We start from the raw sequence: 16,927 nt of genomic DNA, 5'->3' as shown, positions 1-16,927 counted from the left end.
TTATTTCTTCACAGCAGACTTAATTGGATGCATCAGAAACTTTAAGGATTCCTACTGTCTGAGACATAAAACAATTCATGTCAGACTTTTTTTCAGGCGTGTGTTCAATGTATAAATAAGAAACTAGTTTCCAGGTTTGTGGTGCAGGACTGTGTGACCTGCTGTCCAGGGGTGACTGTCTGGGTTGTGGATGATGATGAATGCCCTTGTCAGAGAGCAGGTTTTGTGAAAGTCGACAATCATATGAAGGTAAAGGACTGAAGGGAACTGTCTTGTCCTCCCATGAGGAGTCTTGAACCACGATGAACCACTTTGTGACGCAGTTTCGAAATTAATTGTAGGAGCCCAGTCAGACTATTGATCTGGACACATGGAATATTGTTGATATTTGTGTGTGATCAGGCTCAAAATGGTTAGAATATAAGGTGATCTGTATCCTTTATGAACTGAAGAATAAGGGTTCAACATTTAACCATGAAGGCAACGGTGGAGTCAAACCTCTTCAGGGAAGATCGAGGAAAACCTACTCAGAATACTGTGTGTGTGGGTGTGCAGGACCATTTGGGTCAAAGTAGAAAAAAACTCTGAAGATGTCTGACACTTACAACAAACCTGCACTAGTCTCACTTTGTTGTTTTACATGGAAACATTTGATCTGAAATTGGGCCCAAAAAACTGAATAAAACACACACACAGTGGTTGGATACACAGAGGAATACTGTGCATAACGTCTGAGTTCTGGGAACACTACAGTTTAGGTACAGGGTAAAGCTGATTTTATAACCCAGTTACACAGTGCTGAATCTGCCAAATGTCTTCAAGGATCATTGTGATGAATGCCAGATATTTTAACCACACAATATTTTAATAACCGGAAGAAAACCGGACCAAATATGAAGTTATAGTGACCTGTTTGTGCAATCCACAACAAACAAATGAGGTACACACAATAGCCTTGGTAATGGTAATGGGTTTTTAATAAGAGAATAGAATTAACTTATTTTAAAATGAAATTCAAGGTCAGTTATGAATGTAAGGAAGTGCTGAGGGATGTATCCAGAATCAACCCCAGCGGACACTGGGCCTACGGCAGGGCGTGTACAGTATGTGTTTGGATTGTGGACGGAAACTGGTACACTGAAGTACCCAAGTGTACATACAGTATAAGGAGAAAATGTGAGGGTGCTGCATGGTGCAGAAAATAAGAACAAAAGATCAACAAAGAAGTGCCCACATGTCTGGAGGGAGTGGAAAAACAAGTGGGTGTAAAAGCTCTGTTTTGCAGGTGATTCCTGACTGAAATGGGAAAGGAGCTTTACGATGACTGAGTGCAGAGCAGAAAGACAAAAAGAACAGTTTGCCCACCACTGCAGGACAAATGCACCCAAAGCAGACGGAACCGTTCAACCTGTGTGATGGCAGTGGCTGTTACAGGAGCATTAAATCACCAAAATGCCAGAGAAAAGAGATGTTCTGAATATAAACGGACATGATGTGTGTTGGATCAGAAAAGGCCGCCAAACCTCATAGGTCATGTTCATGAGAAACGTTTGGCAGCATCAAGTGACGGCCATGCAGGGGCGCTGTCTGCTCCTAATTCTTCTGTTCCGGGCCTTGGCCCAACGCTCATCTACATAACACATTGATCTGTCAGTCGGCTTCTTTCTAACCAACACAAAACACACTTTGGAGTGGGGCAGGCAACAAAACGCTAACATTTTACTCAGGGAATTCGGCGAGTCTCTCATTAGAGCAGCACAACTACAACGACTGACATCTTTGAGTGATGTGTGTTGCACTCAGTGTGTGTGTGTGTGTGTGTGTGTGTGTGTATCCAGGAAACCTGAGACATTGGTTGTGTTTCCTGTCGGTACCCGACCGTGAAGCGAGTTCATATCCCTCTGGTGACACGGCAGACTCTTGTTACTGCACTGGTGAATACTCAGTCAGCTTAATATTTAACCAGCGTGGGGTTTTTCTTGGTCATGGCTCTGCTCTTAAGGCTTTAGTTACCTCTGCGTTTGGGGTCAGAAGTAACAGAATGGGGGAGCAGAAGGGTGATTTTTTTTTTTTTTTCAAAGTGAAGAGTGAACTTTGAGCTGAGGGTAGATAATCCTCCTCTGGGATTTTCTGCCACAGTTGACACTTTTCAGATGGTGTCTGGATGCTAACCGAGCAGTCAACATGGCTGGAAACCCGGTTTAGGTCACACAATGATCATTTTCAGGAATCAACATCTCATAGAGTAAACACAAGACATCTTTAAAACTCAGCAGCAGTACTGCATAGCAGCTAAAACATCTAATTTGACTTGTACATGATCACAGATTAAGGATTATGTAAGTGCAGAGTAGGTGTTCCTTTTTTAAATCTTATCTGATCTTACTTGACTTTTCTTGAGAAATTTACAGATAGTATTATTACCACAGGTATTGAGTGTGCTCTTTGGGAATATTCAGAATCATCTATGTTCCAGGATGTGAGTGGGTTTATCAGGCTTAATTATTCATATCTTTTGCCTGTTAATTTAGAAATCAGAAAGACGACATAATTTGATTCATTTCTAAAATATAAATATAAAAATAAACTCTCTTTTCCACCTCAACTCAAGTTTATTAAATTGCCAAGTTCTCTCTTCAATTATTGAAGTAAGTATTTCAAAGGCATGTATATAATCAGTAAAAATACACAAAACACTAGCTGATGTATAGTCCTTACAAGTGGATGGTATTCATTACAGCAATTTGGTCGTCACATGTCCACCTGCAACAGAAGACGAGTGTAAGTCCTTTCATTTTTAATAGCACGGTTACTCCGATGCTGTTACTTACAGCACACATACTCTACCTGAAAAGTTCCCCCTCACATAATGCAGTGTGTTAACCTGATGCCATGGAGTAGGATGACATTTATTTACATTACATGTTAGTGGCATATTTAAAATCACAGGACTTCATGCATCTTTAGCGGATCATTCCCTCAAAGTGTTTAATTGATTGCTAAATTTGTCTTTTACTGAAGCTCTGTTTCATCAATAATTATCACTGAGCCTCGTCGTTTGAGCCTTGACTTTCTGACGGTAACAGTTGTACGATTTGGAAGGGAAGCTTGGAGAAAAAGAGGTGGAGAACAAAGTTGGTCCGTCCCAGGTCCTCGGTCAAGATAGGATGTCTTCACCTCATGGTCATGAATAATTCAGGCTGAGAGGCTGCTGCTCACCTGAACGGAGCCACACAAGAAAAAGGATGTGCTCGAAGTGACCAAAGACAAGGAGAGGAAGAGCAGAGGACAAGGAAGGAGGGAGAAGGAAGCTGGTGGAGAATGGAGGAGGTGGTGAAGAGGAGGCCGATTATCTCTGCGAGAGAAAGAGGTCAGTTTTTGAGAAGTACTGAATGTGTGTGTGCATCCACATGGACTGTATCATAGCTGAACAGGTTTTGCTGTTAAAAAAAAAAAATAAAAAAAAAAAAACCTCCTGCAGGGTTAGACAGCCATTGCTCCATACTTGTTTAAGATTTTTACTTTGTTTAAAAATCCTTCCCAAACAAGCAGAGGAGGAACGTTAAAATGCATAACCATAGAGAATAAGTCAAAGAGCTCCATATGGAAATCATCAGAGACAATGCAGCCCCGGCCAGCAGTGGGTGTTTCTGTGCTGCTGCTTGGAGCTGAAATCTGTTGCATCATTTTCATCACTGTCCTCCTCCTCCTCCTCCTCCTCCTCCTCCTCCTCCTCCTCCTCCTCCTCGTCAGGCCCAGGCCCCGGACGCTACAGTCTGCCCCCTACAGTTGGATACGTCAATCATGACTTAACCAAGCCCTGCAGCCCTGCGTACTCCTTCAAAAGCCGCATGAGCAGTGCCAGTGAGTTTTGGAGAAATCACCTTCAAAATCACTACAAAGAAAACCTGCTGTTTTGTCTTATACTTGTGAGCAGTGATACATTTTTGGCCACTGAGGTGTAATGTTATTTTATTTACATCTGTTTAGATGGATGTTTTATATCGATTGTTGACGTTAATGCGAAGGTGTTTGAATTCAAATTGATTGATTTTGGTTGGGTTTTGCCTCCTGTAGTGGTTTCTGTAGACTCCAGTCCAGGACCGAGGTACCACTTTGACGCCAAGGTCACCCGGTTTGGCCGGATGGAAACGCCGTCCTACTCCATTTTGGGAAGAGGAAGGCGAATTGTGAATAAAGGTAATAGAAATGAAAACTACACAGGAAGTAGTTAAGCAGGTGAGCCATACACCTTGAGCAGGTGATCGAGGTGATATGTTCAGGAGAGGCATTAAATCATCCAAAATATGTGACGCAAATGCACCAAAAATGAACTTTTCTAAGCCAATTTCTATTCATGTCATGAGATGTGGGATTCCAGACTCCGGGTCCAGGGGCCTATAGTCCAGAGAAGGCTCCACCGGTCAATTCTCACCGTCGGCCTCCGTCCTACACCATCGGAGCCCGGACTAGATACCGCTCTGTGGATGCAGTACCCGCACCCAACAGGTAAAAGCAAGAGGACACTGATTTTAAGGTGAAAGCAATGCGACAATCTGATTTTTTGTCACTTAACTGAATCCTAAACCTGAAACGAGAGCCACAGGCGGGGAGTCGGCAAACCACTGTCTTTAGTTTGATAGCTTTGTGTCCACCCTGGAGGCCTGCTTCTTCCAGTCCAGATGCCGCCTCAGAAAACAAAACAATCTGTAGTAGAACTCTAATCCTACTTTCACCAAAGCAGAAAAAAAAAAAAAAAAGACAGGAATGTACTCCTGACCAAACTGGTCAAAAATACATAGATTATCAATTCAGAACAAAATATGTTGAAACAATCAGACTAAAAACACGGACTATGTTATTAATCATTACTTGTATATGAATCTTATTTATTATTCATACACACAGTATGCTTTATATCTTATTACACCACATATGTTGTACACACTCAGTTTTACCCTTCTGTGATGAAATAATAATCCAATGGTTGATTCGTGACCCGAACTGGGCCATAAGTGTGTGCATGAGTGTCTCTATGTTGTCCTCGTGTCTCGGGTGTATCTTGCCTTTTGGTTCCCAGCATTCCCACGACCCGAAATTGGATAAAATAGAAGATGGATGGATGTTGGCAAACACCGATAAACACACACACAATCAGGACTCAAACGTATTTATGTCAAACTAAATATTGTTCCTTAATCCACCAGCTACAGCCTCCCCAATCTGCTGGGCAGTGAGATTCCCAACAAACCCTCCAGTGCCAGTTACACCATCTCAGCCCGTAGAAAGGTTGGCGCTCCGTCCGAAGACCTCGCCATGAGTCCCGGACCAGGGAAGTACAACAGCACCCACCCGGACATCTACCGTCAGCGCCAGCCCTCCTTCACCATGCAGAGCCGGACTAAAAGACCCAGTAACTCCTCTGCCAACCCCGGACCGGGCTCATACAGCCCAGAGAAGTTTCACCTTCACCTCCCCAAGCCGCCGTCTTTCACTCTGGGCATCAGACACACTGAGTTTGTCACTCCACTCGTGGTGGATATAACCGACTGACCACTCCGGATTCACTTCACAATTTTTTTTATTTTACACATATATTAATATTTGCTCTTTAAATATGAATGCCTCATCAAAATAGCAGCATTACAAAAATACAAATAGGCCCCCAAAAAACTTAATATGAAGTTACGATTCCACAATGTACAAATTACATTATTTATTCCTTTATAAATAAAATTTAATATTAATACATTTTGCTTGCATTGTTTGTGCAGTTAAAGCAATAAAATGCTTAATTTTTTGATAGCTTCCCAAGACTTGGCAAAACATAAATGAGGATCTGAGACAGAGTCTCTACAGTTTGGTTTTTGGTATTGTGACTTTTACTGGTGAACTCCAGGCGCTGCACTGACCGAGACCCAGCAGCTCCGTAGCACACACCTTGAACAAGTAGTGTCTCCCGGGGGTCAGACCCTTCAGCTTGATTGTAGTGTTTTCCACTGGACCCAGCTGAAAAAAAAAAAAAAAAAAGTGAGATTATGGACTTTTGCATGCATAGAATTTATATCTATTCAATGCTAAACGTCAACATGTTGCCCAGATCCATGTGCCGATGCAAAAGTTAGCAGCTCTACAAAGAGCAAGGCACAATTCCATCGATAAGTTGACCTTTGCTTATTGGAAATGTTTTGTTCTCTGCTCTATACGATATGAGGAATTGAAGCATTTATTATCAGTTAATAAATCATTTGATAATGCTCAAAGTTAATATGAATAGTTTCTACAATGTAACTTAAAAATATATATATATTTTGGGAAAGTTCAAGCATTTCAGAGCAATGATGAATTAAAATTAGTTCAAATAACTCCTAAAAGTTCATTTAAGTTCATTCATTGGTCCCTCTTGGAGCATTATTTCTCTGCAATTGAACCAACCTGATTTATATCTATACCTATACCTATAGTTATATTTATATTTATATATATATATATGTCACAAGTAGAGGAGTTTGAACACTTTGTTTTTTTTTTCTCGGTCATTCCCTCTTGATTTTCATGCTTCTGCTCATGCTCATCAGGTATGTATTGATTAGGGCTATTAATGTTCGAAATTAACAAGTTTTCTCTGCATTATTCCCAATTAAAAACAATTTTTCCCCTTATTGTGTCATTTGAATGATCAGAAATAAAAAAGTGCATGGAAAATATATAATTTGTGACATGTTGTAAAACCATGGCGTTGGATCATTTTAACACCTGACTTTCAGTTGAGATTTTTTGGCTTTTCTTCCTAATTTTCAGTTTCAGAGTTTTAGACTGAGTCTAGTGTGTAGATAACATGTACCTGGTTGAAAATCCCACTGTGTAGTAGTAACAAAACATTTTGGCCATTGGGATGACAAGTTTTCCTCCTGCTGTTGCTTCTTTGATTGACTCAAGACAACACCTTGTGGTGTAAACTGGTACTTCCTGGCTAAACATGTTGATTGGTTGGTTGGTATACTAACAGCAGTCTTTGACAATGGGACTGTTGTTTTTTGTCTCATTTGGCAGATAATTTGAGTTTATACTACTACTTCTAAGTTATATAACACTGCACATTAGCAGTGCAGCATCCAAAGAGAAGAAGGGAGATCTATTGCCTTGCTCAAGGGCTCACAGTGGTGGTAGTGAGAATGGAGCTAGGTGGGAGCTTTAACTCACACAATTGTCACATTTTGTTAGTCCAGTGATTCAGAGCAGGTACCATGAGGTCACCTCTCCCAGAAAATGACTTTTTACATCGCAGAAAAACATTTAATAAAAATGTAATTAAGATGACTATTTAGAAGTTAATACAATATCATGGTTTAGATTGGAGTTACCCAACAAATGAGAATTTACTTATTCCCCAAGAAGATTCAAAAGATTTCGGAGGTCACCTAAAATATTTGGTAACGACCGCACATGGACAGTCGGATGTGGAGTTTATATTTCATGATGCAGCTGCTGCAATTAAACTTTCTTACTTTGACAAACTTTGGGATGCCCCTGTTTTCCCACTGGTAAAGTATGTGGTATTTCAGGGGGAAAATGTCCAGGTTGTCCCACGTAGGGGGAGGAGACCACTCCAGCAGCAGGTCTCGTATTTTACGAGGGGAAATCCGAACGTCGACAGGAGGATTTGGTTTCACTGCACAGAGATAGAAAGCAGAACTCCAGATAAAAATAGCTGCAATTACAGTCCGGACGACACGTCAGGTAGCGCTGCAGCTTCCAGTTGCAACACACATGCACGTTGTTTTGTTTTTACATAAGTTCATTTCTCACCGATATCCTCCAACATGAAACTTGAGAGATGGGAGCTGCTCCCTGATGGATGAACCGCTGTGACGTTGATGATGTAGTTGGTGAGAAGTTTGAGGTTGGGCAGGTAGCAATGCCAGAGCTGAAAAACAGAACAAAATAAGGGAAAACATACAAAACTAATAATTAGAAATAATATTAAAAAAAAAAGGTAAACAATATTTCCCTAATTTTATATTGATATCAAGATAGTTTCCATTATCTAAGACATGAATTAACTAAAGGAATCATACAATAAAGAATAAGCACAAAGGGGAGAATAGAGGGTTGGGCTTTATTCATAATAAAAAGGGAATTTCCTCAACCAGTAAAATGACAGCTATGATGAGCAATCAGGTCCTAAATTTCTCTCATAACTTCTATTTCCTCTTAATCTCACATGACAAGCTTTTATGCCGTCATCAATGCATTTGCACTTCACTGGATTTCAGATAACAGTTTCAGCATAACATTCAATGCCTCTAATAAAATAACCACCATGGATTGTTAGAGTTCTTTTTTTTTTTTTTTTCTTGGGCTGAGATTATATTGGACCTTTTTGGAAAACGCCTGAGTGGTACCTTCTCTGAGGAAGAGGATGGTGCTGAAGCGGGATTGGAGGATGAAGACCCAGGTGGGATAACTTGGCACTGCACAGGGTTTCCTTGTCTGTGTCTCTCACTGTTCAATGCAAACGTTCACATGGCTCTTGTTAAATGAAGCCTGTTTTGTTAAAAACAAAAGAAAAAAGAAAAAGGAGGTGGTAAGAGGACAGATTTACCTGTAGCTGGCGATGTAATGTGTGGGAGACGACTGGGAAGCTTGAGGCCAGGTACAGAGAGTGACATTAGGATAAACGGCGCAGCGACAGAGCACTGCGGGAACTGAGGTAGGATCTGAAGGGAGAAAAAACTTTCATTAGTAGCATGTTGAGACCCAAAAGTACAGTCAAAATGTTTCATAGATAGTTTTCAAGTTCATTTTCAGCTGGAGGTCATAATTATCAACATTGAGGTCCAAAACTATTTCACAATTGTGGAAATGACCTTAAAATATTTTTTTTTTATAGATATTCTGTAAGACACGAGTGAAACATAAAGATTTCTTACTTCCACATGAAAGTCATGATTTAATATTCAATTTTTACTTAATTGCTTAGTTGTTTTTGTAATTGCTTTTTTTCTTGTGACTAAAAGTACATATGATGAGCTACAATTAGCAACATTTAGAAGTAAATGAGTAGTATTATATTATAAAGAATAAGAATATTCTAAATAGATTCAAAACTATTTATACAATGAATACTATTGGATAATATTAGCATAATACCAATACTAAACTCAAATGAGCATTTTAAACAGTTAGGAAAATTAAACTCTTTCTATGACATAGAATAAGTCAAATCCACAAAAACTATCAATTCAACCTATTTTGTCCATCTAAAATATATATCAAAAATACATATTCCATGTATTTTTTTTATGCATATTGCAACAAAACTCATGGACATACAAGCACAGACTGGCAATAGTAACAGTAATTCCCCTGGTACTCACTCCCAGATGTTGCACTTGCTCTCAGCAGCTCCAGTGTTTGACTTCCAAGAACACAAGTAAGGAAAGTTACAGTAACACACACATGGCTAAAAAATGCAGCCATCACTTTTCCCCCCTGGAGGATATAAATTAAAAAAACTTAAGCTAAAACTAAACCCGTGGCTATAGATCTATTGAGCCTGGCTTGTGCAGGATAACGACGGTTCTGTCTATTGTTCCTTTGTTCTTTGCTCTACTTTCTTTGGGAGCCTATTCCATCGGACTCAAAGTTCAGAGATAAGCCACTCAACGACTCTTCGGTGTGCGTCTGAGCTGCAGCTGATCAGCTCTTTAAAGGCCACGGCGGTGAAAATGAAAGAGGAACAATGACTGTGGTGGATCGCAGGAATATAAAAAAATGAAAAAAACAAACTCATGAAGAAGGAACCGATGTGTTTCTGTTGTTGTGTCAGGTTTCCTGACGTCATCGACAAGAAGTTTGTGTCTCACTTGTGGTAATGTTGCCACATATCCCTTTACAAATGAAAGTTAAATCTATAGCACATATTAGGGGAATACTTTTATTAACAAAAAAAACAGCCAAACAAACAATAAACAATTTGCAGATTTTTAAAACAGTCCACTGTAAAGAGGAAAGAAAAGGCCCATTTGTGAGATCACCTATCTGCTCTCAGGCGCTTCCCTCGGTTCAGGTTGTGCTCTGTACTGCCACCTAGTGCACTGTGTGCACAAGGACCGATTGAGCTCACGCCTCAATGCATCTTCCAGTTTTATGTCAAGAGTCCACGTCGTCAGACACTTTTGGATTGTGACTGTGAGGCCAGGACAGCTTCTTGGAGAAGGCGGCGCTGTGGAGGTTCCAACTGGCTGTGGGAGCCGCGTTTTTGGGTAGGCCGAGGCTGTAAACCCCCCCACTGGAGGTCCGCAGGGAGGTGAAGGCCTTACTGATCCAGTTGTTCTTGGCTTCCTGCAGATCATTAGCCAGGATCCCATTCTGGTGCTCCAGGTCCTGCAGGAAGAACAAGGATGCATGAGGGCAAATACAGCAGGAGTCCAAATGTCCTCCAGTACTTGTGCATCCGCCATGTTTCTGCGTTTCACACTCGCGATGCTCTGAAACTAAAATTGAATATGAGGTAAAACTCACTCTCCTAGATCTATTATTGAATGTACTTTTAATATATCAGGGTTTTTTGTTTTTTTTAAATATACATAATACATTTGCTCAGCTTTATGATTATGAGCCAGTAGTTAAATCATTTTAAGTGTCGATTAAATGATGCATGATAATTAAAATTAGCTAAGTAAACTGTGTACTTTACTAGATATACATAATGCATATACATGATTTAACTTGTAAGTCTGCACTGTAGCTGAGGGATACACTCTCGAAATAATCGTAAGAGTTTCTCTGGCACTGAGCCATTTATTGAATTGTGATATTTATTTTTGTTTGAATGTGCTAAATTAATAAACACATTTAAAAAAAATGAATTCACTGAGGATTATAATGTGTATAAGCCTGTAAAATGCTTTTTTTTTTTTTTTTTAAGTTTGATCAAAGCATAATTTAAATGTACTGATTATGAATAGTTTGGTATTATATTAGAAAAACAAGACATACTGCTGTTACATTCAAGCACATTATGGGACATTATGCTTCAATACTTTTGTTAAAAAAAAAAAAGAAAAAAGGAAAGGTTTCATGAAAACCTCCATAGTTGGGACGGCAGAGAGTCAGATTTGTGCTGTCATTTAAGATTTAGTTTAAAAATAGAGGAAGGGAAAATCCGTGAGGAAGTCACCAAGTGAAATCTCCCCACTCATATGTTGCCTCTGTTATTTTCTGAGTAAATGTCTGCAGTGTCTTCCTGAACTAATCTTCTTTGTCACTTCCTTTTTTACGGCGCTGTCAAACCCGCTCTCCTCAAACACCGCCCTATCTCCGATCTTCACCGGATTATGCTCACTGAAGATGCTGCGTGTTAACAGGCAAAGCCTCGGTCAGACACTTCAAACTGATCGCCCACTAATAAATTTCAACTGGGGCAAGTCGTCACAGCTAATAGTTTCTCAGGGTAGAGGTCAGGGTTTGGTTTTTTTCCCTCAATACTTTTGCAGATCCTTAAGATTTCAGAGGAATGATGAGTTAAAATAAGTTCAAAATGCAGACGATTGTGTTTGTTTTGGTGATTTCATTTAACTACGGCCAACAACTGAAATGACGAGATATTTTGTAGAGTAAAATCAACTTGTCAGGGTTCTCCGGTGGATAAACTACATGGTCAGATAAGGATTATAAACTATCTCATGTCCATTTCTGTAATTTGAGCCATATGTCTTGTTTTAGTGTTCGCTGGCACAGGCCCAGAAATAGTAGCTTTATACAAGTCAGTCTTATAAAGATAACTTGAAAACTGTACTGTAAAAAGTTACGAATTTTAAGAGCTATAATATTCTACAACTGTACCGTAGAATAGTTATTGTTTCAGATCGGTACAACACAGAATATCAGAGCATACAGTAAATAAATGAATTGCCAAATCTATCTTTCTCTTCTTCAGGGCCCTGCAAACGTCATGATTTAAAGAGACACTTTTGCTCCCCTGCCACTGAATATAATGAATGAGGACATGCAAAATATATTCAAATATCCAATATTGAAAATGTAGGTAACACACGTTTTAACATTTTATTGTAATTATTTTTATTTTATGTGATAATACAGAATTGGTACCAGAAACAGAGCAACAATGCTGAAAAGGGAGTGTTAATAATTGTCCCATAAACTCGTTAAGATGTGTCCTGCACGTAATGAATGGTTGGTTCTCACCTGGATCTTGCACTTGGCCTCCACCATCAGGAGTTTGGTCTGGGCCAGATCCCGTTCCAGCTTCCCAATCTGAGCCCTGAGGGACTCCTTCTCCCCGTCGTCCCTCCTCTGCTCTCCCTGCGTCGGCCTTGTGCTGTTCCCCTCCAAACCGTTCTCGGTCGTCACTTGTTCTTCTGCAGAGGACGGTGCGCTCAATTCGACAGCGCGGCGACAGTGATCGCAGGACTTCATTGCACTCTGCAAAGGAAAAAAAAACAGCACAACAAGCAGAAAATGAGACAAACACAAACCAGCATCTGCCCGCTGTTTTGCATAATCTGATGAGACATTAAAATAAGTGACACCGGTTTTGAGAGAGCTTTAAGAAAATGATCGTTAAAACAATGCTATTCAAGAAGAAGCGTGGCGGAGGTATAAGTAGGACAGATGACAGTCAAGCTCCACATTCACCTTGAGTGAGTCTGCCTCCTCTCTGTGGGCGGCCTGTTGCCTCTCCAGGCGGTTTGTCAGCTGAGAGCAGATCTGAGAGGAAAGGAGTCTGAATTGAGCATCATTAAGCAAAACATAATCAGCAGCAATACCTCCTATTACAGCTACATCACACTTATATATATATATACACATCTGTACCTGTTTATAGTCCTCAACGATGCCCGATGACCTTTTGACTCGCTGCTCCGCTTTCTCCAGCTCTCTCCGAAACACGTCCTTCAGCTACAAGAGGAGAAAACATCTTTTACCTCTACATGCCTCCAATTACATATCAATAGCTATTACACCTGGCTGTGAGGTATGATTCCACCGTTCAGCTATAAATCTTAATTGTTACCATTGCAGTTTCCTCCTCGTTCAATATTTTCTCTTCCTCGGTTGCCTGCAGCTGTTTGCTGCTCTGCAGAAGGTCTCTGGATAGCTCAAACACTTTTTCCTCTGCCTGCAAATACAAAATTCAGCAGGATCAAGATGTTGTTCTGGCGTGCGTAGAGTTCCACGCGGCTTTATCCACCTCAGGGTGGCCGGGGGCTGGAGTTGATCCCACCGGTCTGAGGTCGACGGCAGAACTCCCATTGACTCCTACAGGCCACCAATTAACTCTTCATGTGTCAGACAATAGCATCAGAAATATGGCAAGTGAGTTGAAGAAATGACAGTAAAGCCAAGTTGGTAATCTTGTGAGCAAGTCAAATGGCTTACGATTTCTTTGTTTTCCTGTTTTATTCCTCTATTTTGACATGATTAACACATTGTTTTCCTTAAGAAGCTGAACTGGGGGAGGAAACGTGCGCAGGGAGAACATGCAAACTCCACAGAAAGGCACCCGAGCCCAGATGTCGCTGTGACGTGAATGTGTTCACCACTACCTCACCACGCAGCCCCTCAGGTAAACTCATAATGTGATACATTCATACATTTGAACAAATTAGGATTTCTATTGCAAATACAAACTGATGTTTTTTGCCTGTGGGTGCAAACTCGAAGAATACAGGAACAGCTATGCCTCTATTACTGACACAAAACAAACTGCACTGTACACAATGGCACATGAATACGCATACGGTGCCCATTCTTGCTTGATTCAGTCATTTAATTATACACTCGTGATAATCACAACTTTCAATAGTTTAAAAAGGCAGGGCCGCCAGGTTATCACAGGGCAAACACACACCCACACACACACACACACCTATCATAGCTAGTTAACATAACAAGCTTGTGTTTTGACTGTGGGTGGAAAGTTGAATGCCCGGACAGAACCAACACAAGCACAGGGAGAACAAGGCTTTCAAGTTGGTTTTTAAACTTTTTTTTTTTTTTTTTTTTTTTTAACGTGTCCTGATTCGTGTATCTTTGGCTACACCCATCATATTTTGGAGATTGCTGTGTTGGTCCAGCTCGCATTTGTTTTGTCTGTGTGTTTCCAGACTGATGCTACGACATCACTGTGAAAGAAATGTAGCATTCGGCATAAACAAGGCAACCTGATGCTGATGCAACCTCCACGCAGACACGTCCAAACCACATTTAAACCAGAGATTCTCACTGAGAGGCAGCAAGTGTCTGCCACATCCAGCAGAATTGTTTACTTAATGTACAATTATTACAAACCGGTGAATGTGTGTGAGGTTAAACGTACCTTATCCAGAGCTCTCCTCAGTTCCACTTTGCCGCTGATCAGTCTGTGAGCCAAATTGTCATTTTCCTGCTCCAGACGGTGGCTGACCTGCTGAAGCCGACGGTTTTCCTTCTGCAACCCACAACAAAATCTGTCAGGCTCTATGGAATTAAACTCCAGCACGCAAACGAAAAGCTAAATGTATGGAAATGAAGTAAAAAAAAAAAAAAAGGAAACAATTGTGCAGCTTTAAACTTCTCTGAATGAACAAAGGGGCTTTAAAAAGTTTCATAAATGATTTCTGACCAGGTATTTATCCAGAGGGTCTTCTTCTTCCTTGTCCTCCATTATCTGAAGCAGGCTTTCTTTCCGTTTAGCTTTTTTTGTTGGAACCTGAAGGGAGAAAGTTAAGGCCTATCAACACAGCAATGTGGAAAACTGACACATTAGTCTGAGCTGAGGAAAGCTATCTCCTCTAAAGAGATATTGCGCCGGATGGTGGATAAGCGCAACAAATCAACAACAGGCCCCCGAAAGAGATCCAGATAGGGATAAAACCTAGATAAGATAGAGCTGAGCACAGAGGGAAATTACAATTTAGCATGCATGGAGGAATAATAACAGCAGGAAAGGCCTCTCTTAAAACGTAAAATGAAAATCTCCATATCTCAAACATCTAAAATGCACACTACAATCTGTCAGAAAAATGTGTTTTGTGCCGTTCTCCTACTTTTCATCAGTACGCCCCTCTGAAATGTACAATGAAATACTCAGCAGTGGCAGCACAAAACAGCCCGTATTCAGTACTTGATTGAAAATATTTAGTTGCATGGCACCACTGTTGAATATTAATGGGGCAGTGGCTCAGTTGTTGATGCCACAAAGAGGTGCGACGCTTCAAAACAAGAGGGAAACCTTATATAACGAAAGGAAGCAATGCACGAGCAGGCCTTACTGTGAATTTAGGTCCTTGTTCAGCCTCTAGACAGGCAAAGATCTCCTCCTCGCTCATCTGTTCAACAGCATGGGCATCAAGGGCCATATTCATAGAGACCTCCTCCATCATCTTGCCTTGATATGCAGCTGCAGAAGCTGCTTTCACCCACTCCAACAGTCCCAGAATTTACATGTAAATCACAGACGAGGCTTCAATTCGAAAGCTTGCAGTCGGGTTATTTTCACTCGCTGTGGTGAAGTCGAGCAGTAAGTCCAGCGTGCGTGTGTGTGTGTGTGTGTGTGTGTGTGTGTGTGTGTGTGTGTGTGTGTGTGTGTGTGTGTGTGTGTGTGTGTGTGTCAACAGGAAAATGCAGATGAAAGTCCAAGTCTTCCGGATAGGAAGAAATTGTGTATGGTCCAAAGGTGAATGACTGAGAGAGATACTCCCCCAGGTACGGTGCGGCTTTGCTGAGACGCACTCAAGACAGAATAAGTGGCAGAGCGTCTTCCAGTGTCGGGTGAAGTTTCAGGTGTGTGGACAGCAACAGGTCCGACGGGGTTTACGCAGGCCTGGGAGAACTTATGTAAGGAGACTCAAACACACCCACAAGCTCTCACCTTCCCATGTCACCTCACCTGTCCACTCTTTCTCTTTCGCTCACACACACACACACACACACACACACACACACACACACACACACACACACACACACACACACACACACACACACACACACACACACACACACACACACACACACACACACACACACACACACACACACACACACACACACACACACAAAGGCAATACCTGTTTCACAGCCGAGACAACTACACCTCTCTAATGACTCAAGACACCTGCTTCACTCTGATTTAATGAGCTCACAAAAGCCTGTTTGATTGCCATACGCTTCAATTTTAAGACATTTCTTCAGATTTTCTTTGATTACAGTCTCACCTTCTTTAGCACAGATGCTGTGCGAAGCTGCCAGACTGCTAACTAATCCCTGCCTATGTGAGGAAGGAGCAAATGATGTGGCGTTTGTGTGATGTTTCACCTCGGGCTGTTGGCGTGACACAGAGTTGTCACCGTGTTATTGTCGAAGGCGGAGCAGCCAGACGAGGGAAACAAGTTGAGCAGGTCAGGTCATAAAAATGAAAGCATGAAGGCGCAATAACAAATTCGAAAGATGTCACCCACATTTCTACACACATATTCTCAAATCAAGAAGGCAGTTTTTCTTAATTTTATCCATTCAAGTCATGAGTCTTTTTTTTTTTTTTTTTTGCTTTCTCACTCTTGAAGATAGTTTGGTTTCGCGTTTCCTCCAAGTTTCATTTCCCTGTTTTTCCACTGATTTTCCCCTCTGTGACCCCCTTACTGTTTCCTCCACATTCACCGTCTCATCACGTGGCCGGGATTTTCTTCCAATTTCACCAGAAACTGTGATTTCCACATCATGTGTATCGACGTCACCGTGGGAAAAACACTTGCAAGAAAAACTCCAGTCAGATAAATAAACATTTATTCCTCCTCAAAAAAAAGGAACATTTTGTGAAACACGGTGGATTTTTGTCATCACTGTATCAGAGTATAAGAAAACATATTCTATTCATACAGTAAAAATACAATTTTTAACGATCAGAACAAGTAACAGG

At 40.9% G+C, this 16,927-nt stretch overlaps 3 protein-coding genes across 5 annotated transcripts; 1 reads left to right on the top strand and 2 right to left on the bottom strand.

Moving 5' to 3' along the window:
- Positions 1–2,596: 2,596 nt before the first annotated feature.
- Positions 2,597–9,685, bottom strand: ebi3 (Epstein-Barr virus induced 3). Of its 2 annotated transcripts, XM_080480267.1 has the most exons (7): positions 9,381–9,685; positions 8,606–8,720; positions 8,406–8,505; positions 7,810–7,927; positions 7,509–7,672; positions 5,941–6,009; positions 2,597–2,763 (listed from the first exon to the last, which is right to left on the bottom strand). In XM_080480267.1, exons 1-7 carry the CDS (start codon positions 9,481–9,483, stop codon positions 2,752–2,754), a joined length of 681 nt encoding a protein of 226 aa, XP_080336393.1. In that variant the 5' UTR covers positions 9,484–9,685; the 3' UTR covers positions 2,597–2,751. The 2 variants fall into 2 exon arrangements, with proteins under 2 accessions (XP_080336393.1, XP_080336392.1); XM_080480266.1 differs by lacking the exon at positions 2,597–2,763 and having other exon boundaries at positions 5,566–6,009.
- Positions 3,322–5,553, top strand: odf3l2a (outer dense fiber of sperm tails 3-like 2a; the record flags this gene model as incomplete). Its single annotated transcript, XM_080480268.1, has 5 exons — positions 3,322–3,370; positions 3,754–3,864; positions 4,078–4,200; positions 4,368–4,509; positions 5,208–5,553. The coding sequence occupies 5 exons, from the start codon at positions 3,322–3,324 to the stop codon at positions 5,551–5,553; spliced, it is 771 nt and encodes a 256-aa protein (XP_080336394.1).
- Positions 9,686–9,919: 234 nt separating the features above from the next.
- Positions 9,920–16,316, bottom strand: LOC308119799 (rab GTPase-activating protein 1-like). Of its 2 annotated transcripts, none has more exons than XM_080480012.1 (8): positions 15,282–16,316; positions 14,633–14,719; positions 14,348–14,458; positions 13,043–13,147; positions 12,844–12,927; positions 12,664–12,735; positions 12,214–12,450; positions 9,920–10,389 (listed from the first exon to the last, which is right to left on the bottom strand). In XM_080480012.1, exons 1-8 carry the CDS (start codon positions 15,390–15,392, stop codon positions 10,156–10,158), a joined length of 1,041 nt encoding a protein of 346 aa, XP_080336138.1. In that variant the 5' UTR covers positions 15,393–16,316; the 3' UTR covers positions 9,920–10,155. The 2 variants fall into 2 exon arrangements, with proteins under 2 accessions (XP_080336138.1, XP_080336139.1); XM_080480013.1 differs by having other exon boundaries at positions 9,929–10,389; positions 14,348–14,416; positions 15,282–15,541.
- Positions 16,317–16,927: the final 611 nt, after the last annotated feature.

The sequence above is a fragment of the Lipophrys pholis genome, assembly GCF_963383615.2.
Source record: "Lipophrys pholis genome assembly, chromosome: 14".
NCBI lineage: Eukaryota > Metazoa > Chordata > Actinopteri > Blenniiformes > Blenniidae > Lipophrys > Lipophrys pholis.
Note: the sequence above shows the minus strand (reverse complement) of the source record. Positions and strands in the feature narration are given on the sequence as shown.

Bases quoted from the DNA above. Each gene is read 5' to 3' on its own strand.
- LOC308119799 (XM_080480012.1), bottom strand. From the start codon at position 15,392: ATGATGGAGGAGGTCTCTATGAATATGGCCCTTGATGCCCATGCTGTT. The intron at 14,720-15,281 runs GTAAGGCCTGCT...TTCTCCCTTCAG, and splicing joins AACAAGGACCTAAATTCACA to GTTCCAACAAAAAAAGCTAA. The intron at 10,390-12,213 runs GTGAGAACCAAC...TTCTTCCTGCAG, and splicing joins AGGCCAAGTGCAAGATCCAG to GACCTGGAGCACCAGAATGG.
- ebi3 (XM_080480266.1), bottom strand. From the start codon at position 9,483: ATGGCTGCATTTTTTAGCCATGTGTGTGTTACTGTAACTTTCCTTACT. The intron at 7,673-7,809 runs GTGAGAAATGAA...ATCTCTGTGCAG, and splicing joins TTTCATGTTGGAGGATATCG to TGAAACCAAATCCTCCTGTC. The intron at 6,010-7,508 runs GTAAGAAAGTTT...TTTTTTTTTCAG, and splicing joins GCATCCCAAAGTTTGTCAAA to CTGGGTCCAGTGGAAAACAC.